Source organism: Nerophis ophidion, linkage group LG14 (assembly GCF_033978795.1).
Source record: "Nerophis ophidion isolate RoL-2023_Sa linkage group LG14, RoL_Noph_v1.0, whole genome shotgun sequence".
Lineage (NCBI taxonomy): Eukaryota > Metazoa > Chordata > Actinopteri > Syngnathiformes > Syngnathidae > Nerophis > Nerophis ophidion.
This window is the reverse complement of record NC_084624.1, coordinates 48357344-48366925: the sequence shown is the minus strand read 5'-3', so window position 1 is coordinate 48366925 and position 9582 is coordinate 48357344. Positions and strand designations below refer to the sequence as shown.

General features: G+C 41.9%; 1 protein-coding gene across 1 annotated transcript in view; it reads right to left on the bottom strand.

Annotated features, from left to right (window-relative positions):
* Positions 1-8100, bottom strand: part of epha4b (eph receptor A4b) — a 269329-nt gene extending 261229 nt beyond the window's left edge. Inside the window, exon 1 of the mRNA XM_061920912.1 lies at positions 7951-8100. Coding sequence (XP_061776896.1) covers positions 7951-8053 — 103 coding nt within the window. The 5' untranslated portion in view covers positions 8054-8100. The remainder of the gene's footprint in view (positions 1-7950) is intronic.
* Positions 8101-9582: the final 1482 nt, after the last annotated feature.

Here is a 9582-nt window from a genome sequence, read left to right as displayed (position 1 = left end):
CAAGGTAAGCCACATGGAGTGTAAAAGTGTGTGTTAGTATGGTAAGCCACATGGAGTGTAAAAGTGTGTGTGTGTTTGCATGGTAAGCCACATGGAGTGTAAAAGTGTGTGTGTGTTAGCATGGTAAGCCACATGGTGTGTAAAAGTGTGTGTTAGCAAGGTAAGCCACATGGTGTGTAAAAGTGTGTGTTAGCAAGGTAAGCCACATGGAGTGTAAAAGTGTGTGTTAGCAAGGTAAGCCACATGGAGTGTAAAAGTGTGTGTTAGCAAGGTAAGCCACATGGAGTGTAAAAGTGTGTGTGAGTTAGCATGGTAAGCCACATGGTGTGTAAAAGTGTGTGTTAGCAAGGTAAGCCACATGGTGTGTAAAAGTGTGTGTTAGCAAGGTAAGCCACATGGAGTGTAAAAGTGTGTGTTAGCAAGGTAAGCCACATGGAGTGTAAAAGTGTGTGTGAGTTAGCAAGGTAAGCCACATGGTGTGTAAAAGTGTGTGTTAGCAAGGTAAGCCACATGGTGTGTAAAAGTGTGTGTTAGCAAGGTAAGCCACATGGAGTGTAAAAGTGTGTGTTAGCATGGTAAGCCACAAGGAGTGTAAAAGTGTGTGTGTGTTAGCATGGTAAGCCACATGGAGTGTAAAAGTGTGTGTGTGTTAGCAAGGTAAGCCACAAGAAGTGTGGATGGAGGCTGAGGTCTCCTGAGTGTTTGAACACTTGCTTGCTGATCATCTTCATCTCTCTTTAGTCCAACTTATTTGCAGCTTCATTAGAAGATGATGACCCAGCCTCTTAAAACGCTGACACTTGACCTCCATAAAGCGTTCAAACAACCAAATCGACATTCGGGCCAATTAACCTTTCACCCGGTACTATACGACCTATAAAAAAATATCCATGTAATCATAGTAGTATGGACTAGGTACTAGGAACACTAACATAGACCAGTGTAGACCAGGGGGGCCAAAGTGCAGCTTGGGGTGACATTTGTAGCCTGCAACACAATCTAATAATACAATTACTAAAACTAACAAAAAACATACATTCATTACAAATGTACACACAACATACATACACATATATATATATATATATATATATATATATATATATATATTTATATATATATATATATATATATATATATATATATATATATATATATATATATATATATATGTCTTGATTGGATTATCCAGAGAATAGTGCTCGATACCGTGGTAGAGCGCAATATGTAGGTGTGGGAAAAAATCACAAGACTACTTCATCTCTGTTTCATGAGGGGTTCCCTCAATCATCAGGAGATTTTCTCCTGATGATTGAGGGAACCCCTCATGAAACAGTTCTGTAGAGATGAAGTAGTCTTGTGATTTTTCCCACACCTACATATATATATATATATATATATATACACACACATATATATACACACACATACGAATACACAAGTATTACTTATACAAACACACATACATGCACATATATATATATATATATTTATATATATATATATATATATATATATATATATGTATATATATATATATATATATATATATATATATATATATATATATATATATATATATGTACACAGGCATTGCATATACAAACACAGATAAATACACATACATACAGATATAAATACACACATATATACACATACATACATATACACAATACTTATTTTCCACCACCATAATTTACAAATACATTCTTTAAAATTCCCACATTCTGTCTCTCACAGTTGAAGTGTACCTAGGATGAAAATGACAGACCTCTGTCATCATTTGAAGTGGGAGAACTTGCACAATCGCTGGCTGACTAAATACTTTTTTGCCCCAATGTATATATGTACTCATACATACATATATGTACATGTATATATGTATACATGTACATATATGTATATATGAGTACATATGTATGTATACATGAGTGAACCTCGGACAGAACACGCCTTTAATTTAACTTAACTTTACTGGTCACTAATCAAAAGGACTTTCTATTTTTCCTACGCCCTCACACACACACACACACGCACACACACACACGCACGCACACACACACGCACGCACGCACACACACACACAGAAACACGCACATGCACACGCACACACTCACTCACTCACTCACTCTGAGACACACTCTCTCTCACACACACACACACACACACACAAACACACACACACACACAAACACGCACATGCACACACACACACTCACTCACTCACTCACTCACTCTGAGACACACACTCACTCTCTTTAACACACACGCACAAACACACACACACGCACAAACACACGCACACACTCACTCATTCTGACACACACACTCTCTCTCTCACACAGACACACATGCACAAACACACAAACACACACACACACACAGAAACATGCACACACACACACCCACTCACTCTGAGACACACACTCACACACACGTGCACACACACACGCACACACACACACACACACACACTAATAACTTTAGACAAAATAATTTGCTACATTACAAGAACAACAAAAAAATTTGCATTTTTGTGATAAAAGTCTGAATTTTATACGTCAAATGTTGCCATTTTGTATTAAAAACTAATTTTACCAAAAAATTCAACAATTTTACAAAAAAATGTATTAATTTTTCCGGAAAATATGGCAATATTACAGAAATAGAAAGAATATAAGAAATTGTTCTCACTTTTATAATAAAAAAGTCGACACATTGTGAGACAAAAAACATTACAGTTATTTTCTTGTTTTGTTTGTAATTGGTTTTCAATCTTCATTATTTACTTCAAGTTATTACAGTAATTCTCTACATAAATATATCTTCTTTCAATTAATTTTGGCCGAAGTGGTTGGCATTTCAATTTCTTACACACACTTATTTCATATGTTGACCAGAAGGGGGAGCACTTCTAAAAGCGAGACACAGTCAATGTGAAAAATCCCTCCTTTTTGGGACCACCCTCATTTTCATGGATATCACCACAAATGAGACATTGTCAATTAGATGCAATGTTATTATTGGGACCATCATTTATGTCATCGCTTCTTCACACCTCCTCATGTGGAAGATACTTAATGTCTCAAGAAGGCTAGAAATACAACAACACACACACTTAGAGGGAGTGTGTGGGGGCTCCCTCTAAGTGTGCATGCCCCCCCCCCCCTTCCTCGTATTGTATAAAAGAAGCCATCATCTCAGCGACGTGAGAATGAAGTCATTCCTGCTGCGTTTCCACTGCAGGCTGATTCTGGAACCATGCCCCGCCCCCCTCCAATCCCCCCCCCCCCCCTCCAATCCCCCCCCCCCCCCCCCCCCTCCACCCCACCCCTCCTCTCTCCCCCGAGCACTTTGTTCCGCTGGTCCGACTCAGCAACTGCTTTTCTTGTAAATGCCAACAATTTGCGCTGGCGTGGTAAACACAGCTTGTTGACAGCACAGCAGCAGTGCCGCTAACAATTTCAAGGGGCCGCCGCTCTTTAATTGGTGGCTGCGAGGGGAACTGTGGCCTTTTAAATCGGCCCAGGACTTCCTGGAATGAAGTGGCCACTGAAATATGTGAGTGGACAATATCACAGATGCTCTCACACGCACAGTCAAGACTTTCTGGAAGATAAACATGGATTTATTGTGTTTGTCTTGAGTACACTACACCAGCTCAACATGAGTACACTACACCTGCTTACAATGAGTACACTACACCTGCTTACAATGAGTACACTACACCAGCTTAACATGAGTACACTACATCAGACCAACATGAGTACACTACACCTGCTTACAATGAGTACACTACACCAGCTCAACATGAGTACACTACACCTGCTTACAATGAGTACACTACACCTGCTTACAATGAGTACACTACACCAGCTCTACATGAGTACACTATACCAGACCAACATGAGTACACTACACCTCCTTACAATGAGTACACTACACCAGACCAACATGAGTACACTACACCTGCTTACAATGAGTACACTACACCTGCTTACAATGAGTACACTACGCCAGCTCAACATGAGTACACTACACCAGCTGAACATGAGTACACTACACCAGACCAACATGAGTACACTACACCTGCTTAAAATGAGTACACTACACCAGCTCAACATGAGTACACTACACCTGCTTACAATGAGTACACTACACCTGCTTACAATGAGTACACTACATCAGCTCAACATGAGTACACTACACCAGCTCAACATGAGTACACTACACCTGCTTACAATGAGTACACTACACCTGCTCACAATGAGTACACTACACCAGCTCAACATGAGTACACTACACCAGCTGAACATGAGTACACTACACCAGCTGTGATGCACACTTGCTGCACTCTTCACACTATAGGGTGCACCGTACTATAAGGCGCCTTAAAAAGGTCATATTATGATTTTTTTATTAGACTTTAAGACACACATCATGTTGTTTCCCATTTTATTTACGTTGTTAAAATTGTATTTTTTGGACCATAGGGCGCAGCAGATTATAAGGCACTTTCAAAGGGTCATATTATATATTTTTATTAGACTTTATGACACACCATTTTATATTTCATTTTTATTTAGTTCATTAAAATTTCATTTTTCGGACCATAAGGCGCACCGGATTATAAAGTGCCTTAAAAAGGTCATATTTTGATTTTTTTTATTAGACTTTATGACACACATCATGTTATTTTCTTTTTTTATTTACGTTGTTAAAATTTTATTTTTTGGACCATAGGGCGCAGCAGATTATAAGGCCCTTTCAAAGGGTTATATTATATATTTTTATTAGACTTTATGACACACCATTTTATTTTTTTATTTTCATTTAGTTCATTAAAATTTCATTTTTCGGACCATAAGGCGCACCGGATTATAAAGTGCCTTAAAAAGGTCATATTTTGATTTTTTTTATTAGACTTTATGACACACATCATGTTATTTTCTTTTTTTATTTACGTTGTTAAAATTTTATTTTTTGGACCATAGGGCGCAGCAGATTATAAGGCCCTTTCAAAGGGTTATATTATATATTTTTATTAGACTTTATGACACACCATTTTATTTTTTTATTTTCATTTAGTTCATTAAAATTTCATTTTTCGGACCATAAGGCGCACCGGATTATAAAGTGCCTTAAAAAGGTCATATTTTGATTTTTTTTATTAGACTTTATGACACACATCATGTTATTTTCTTTTTTTATTTACGTTGTTAAAATTGTATTTTTTGGACCATAGGGCGCAGCAGATTATAAGGCACTTTCAAAGGGTTATATTACATATTTTTATTAGACTTTATGACACACCATTTAATTTTTTTATTTTCATTTAGTTCATTAAAATTTCATTTTTCGGACCATAAGGCGCACCGGATTATAAAGTGCCTTAAAAAGGTCATATTATGATTTTTTTTATTAGACTTTATGACACACATCATGTTATTTACTTTTTTAATTTACTTTGTTAAAATTTTATTTTTCAGACAATGAAGTGCACCAGAATATAAGTCGCCTTAAAAAAGTCATGATGGGATTTTTTTATTTGACTTTTTGAAACACATCATGTTATTTATTTATTTATATTCCACTTGTGCACACATTTCCCTGAATTTAACGCATGTGGTGGGGATTTTCTTAGAACAAATGTAGCCTTTTTAAAAGCTGCAAGTGATAAATGCTTATTTAATGCAACGAAAAGAAACTGCAACAATAATGGATTTTTAACCCAAACGTCGCGTCTGGATGGTGATGGAATGGAGAAGTGGTCAAAGAGTCCCACCTCTCCTGACCGCCATCTGCTGCTCACACTTATCACTACACCATGTGGATAATAAAATTGCTGTGAGGTCGGTAGGCGCAACCGGGTATGGCAGGGTTATGGTGAAGTATGGCAGAGTATGGCCGGGTATGGCAGGGTATGGTCGTGTATGGCTGTGTATGGCGGGGTATGGCATGGTATAGCGGGCTATGGCAGGGTATGGTGAAGTATGGCTGTGTATGGCGGGGTATGGCAGGTTATGGCAGGGTATGGCAGGGTATGGAAGGGTACAGCAGGGCATGGCAGGGTATGGCAGGGTATGGAAGGGTACAGCAGGGTATGGCAGGGTATGGCAGGGTATGGAAGGGTACAGCAGGGCATGGTGAAGTATGGCTGTGTATGGCGGGGTATGGCAGGTTATGGCAGGGTACAGCAGGGTATGGCAGGGTATGGCAGGGTACAGCAACGTATGGCAGGGTACAGCAGGGTATGGCAGGGTATGGAAGGGTACAGCAGGGTATAGCAGGGTATGGCAGGGTACAGCAGCATATGGCAGGGTACAGCAGGGTATGGCAGGGTATGGAAGGGTACAGCAGGGTACAGCAGCATATGGCAGGGTACAGCAGGGTATGGCAGGGTATGGAAGGGTACAGCAGGGTATAGCAGGGTATGGCAGGGTATGGCAGGGTATGGCGCCAGGGATCAGCGTTCATATCCAATGAGCAAGGCTGGTCATACACGCTCTGCAGCTCACTTATCAAAGTCAACGGGAATTTCACTTCATCATCATTCATCCTCCGCTCACCACAATGAATATTTCATCTTTGTCTCCTCCTCTTTAAATACTCCTCCCTGCCTCGTCCTCCTCCTCCTCCTCCTCCTCATCGTGCCAACTACATGCCCTCCTGAGCCCGAGCCAACTCCTCTGGGCGGTGACATACATTTATGATATACCTCCATGTTGGAACAATAAGTGTAATATACCTCTGCTCTGGTCCTTTTAAAGCCAATCATTTTTATGCAAAAGTACATAATAATAATAATAATACTAATAATAATAATCACGTCATGCTATTCTTACGATAATAATGTGAATAATACTTCAGTACAAGCACATCATCATTACTTTTCCATGGTGACAAAATATGATTATTTTCCCCGTAAACAACGACAATTGCTTCTTCCAACTTGGAGCGAGCGACTTATTATAGTAGCTTTTTTCCAAGAGTTCCTATAAATAAATAAAAAACGCTGAATTGCATGAAAGCACAGGAAGCCAGCAGAGTGCAGTACCGGGCTGCAACCAGCAGAGGTGCTGTTTATTCCGTCTCAAGCTAGTTTGGCGTTCCAAGAAGTGCATGACGTCAGCGATGTCTTTGACGCGAGTCCTTTTTCTACCTCAGCAATTCCAGTGCTCACACATCACGTGTACGCACATTTTTGAAATATAGTTTTAAAAATGCAACCAATACAAATTTGAAAAGTAAAGTCCAAAACATGAATTTTCCACAATGCCGTGACATCATCAGAGAAAAATAGCACTTCCCCAGCATTATGCATGTTAACTATTTTAAATTGCATGTCAGTGCATTATTATTATTATTATTATTATTATTCTCCTCACTAATAAGTTGCTCGAAAAGTGTTCAAAAAGGAAGTCAAACTGTGGGGCGATGATCTTGGCACCCTTAGGGCCGGCCATCCAGCACATTCCGCCTCATAGAAGCAGCTAGGATGAGTTGAAGACTACGTCTATTTTCTCATTGGAGGCGAACTTCCATGTTGATATCATCATGTTGATATCATCATGTTAATATCATCATGTTGATATCATTATGTTAATATCATGTTAATATCATCATATTGATATCAAGTTAATATCATCATGTTGATATCATCCTGTGTCAAATGTCATGCAATTGCTGCTGGAGTGAAAGACGTCATCCTCCAGAGTCTTCATGAACATGAAGTGATGGAAGTTGTTCCACTTTGGGCCAAAAACGTCCTAGCATGCAAATTTACTGGCAAAAATGCAAAAGCAACAAACACTTTTCTCCTCCTCTTTGCTCTTTTCCCTGCGTCCTGACGCATGATTCATTCACACTTTTATGGGGGGGGGGCGTCCACCGGCAAGTGGACGCTCCCGAGGCTCCCCCGGACCCCCCCGGACCCCCCTGGACACCTACCTTCATTGTCCGGGTAATTCCGTAAGGCTTGGGCCGGCGACAAGACGTGCAAAAGCAGGGAAAGACAAGCATAGATCCACAAGACGCGCGGAGTCGGAGCCATTTTTCTGCTGCGCTGCGCCCGCGATGCATCCCTGGTGGCGGCGTGTGGAGGACTGAGTGCGCCGTGCCGTGGAGGAGAGGAGGGGGGGGGGGGGGGGGCGTGATTGAGGGGAAGGGGGAGAGAAGGAGAGGGGGGGGGCGAGGCGGAGGGAGGGAGAGAGAGAGAGGTACAGGGGCGAGATGGAGAAAGAGAGAGTGAGAGGGGGGAATGGAAGGAGAGAGAGAGAGAGAGAGGGATGAGATGGAGAGAGAGGGAGAAATAGAAAGAGAGAGAGAGGGAGAGAGGGTGAGATGGAAGGAGGAAAAGAGAGAGAGTAAGAGAGAGAGAGAGAGAGAGAGAGAGAGGATGGAAGGAGAGAGAAAAAAAGAGAGAGTGAAAGAGGGGGCGAGATGGAAGGGGAGAGGGAGAGAGTGAGGGAGGGGTGAAATGGAGAGAGAGAGAGAGAGGTACAGGGGCGAGATGGAGAAAGAGAGAATGAGAGGGGGGAATGGAAGGGGAGAGAGAGAGAGAGGGATGAGATGGAGAGAGAGGGAAAAATAGAAAGAGAGAGAGAGGGAGAGAGGGTCAGATGGAAGGAGGGAAAGAGAGAGAGTAAGAGAGAGAGAGAGAGAGGATGAAGGAGAGAAAAAAAGAGAGTGTGAAAGAGGGGGCGAGATGGAAGGGGAGAGGTGAAATGGAGAGAGAGAGAGAGAGATAGACAGAGGGGCGAGATGGAAGGGGAGAGAGAGAAGGAGAGACAAAGAGGGGCGAGATGGAGGCGAAATAGAGGGAGAGAGAGAGCAAAGGGGTGAGATGAGAGAGAGAGAGGTACAGGGATGAGATGGAGAAAGAGAGAGTGAGATGGGGGGAAATGGAAGGGGAGAGAAAGAAAGAGGGATGTGATGGAGAGAGAGAGGGACAAATAGAAAGAGAGAGAGAGAGAGAGAGAGAGAGAGAGAGGATGGAAGGAGAGAGAAAAAAAGAGAGCGTGAAAGAGGGGGCGAGATGGAAGGGGAGAGGGAAAGAGAGAGGGAGGGGTGAAATGGAGAGAGAGAGAGATAGAGAGAGAGGGGTGAGATGGAAGGAGAGAGAGAGAGGGTGAGATAGAGAGAGAGGATGGAAGGAGAGATAGACAGAGGTGCGAGATGGAAGGGTCGAGAGAGAGAAGGAGAGACGAAGAGGGGCGAGATGGAGGCGAAATAGAGGGAGAGAGAGAGCGAGGGGGTGAGATGTAGAGAGAGAGAGAGAGAGACCAGAGATGGAGGAGAGATGGAGGGAGAGAGAGAGAGATAGTGGGGAGTGGGATGGATGGAAAGAGAGAAAGAGACGAGATTGCCAACCAGAGACAGGTGTGTCCTGATTTCCAAACCAGAGACAGAAATGTGTCCTGATTGGCAACAAGAGACAGGTGTGTCCTGATTGCCAACCAGAGACAGGTGTGTTCTGATTGCCAACCAGAGACAGGTGTGTCCTGATTACCAAACAGAGACAGTTGTGTCCCTATTGCCAACCAGAGACAGGTGTGTCCTGATTGCTGACCAGAGACAGGT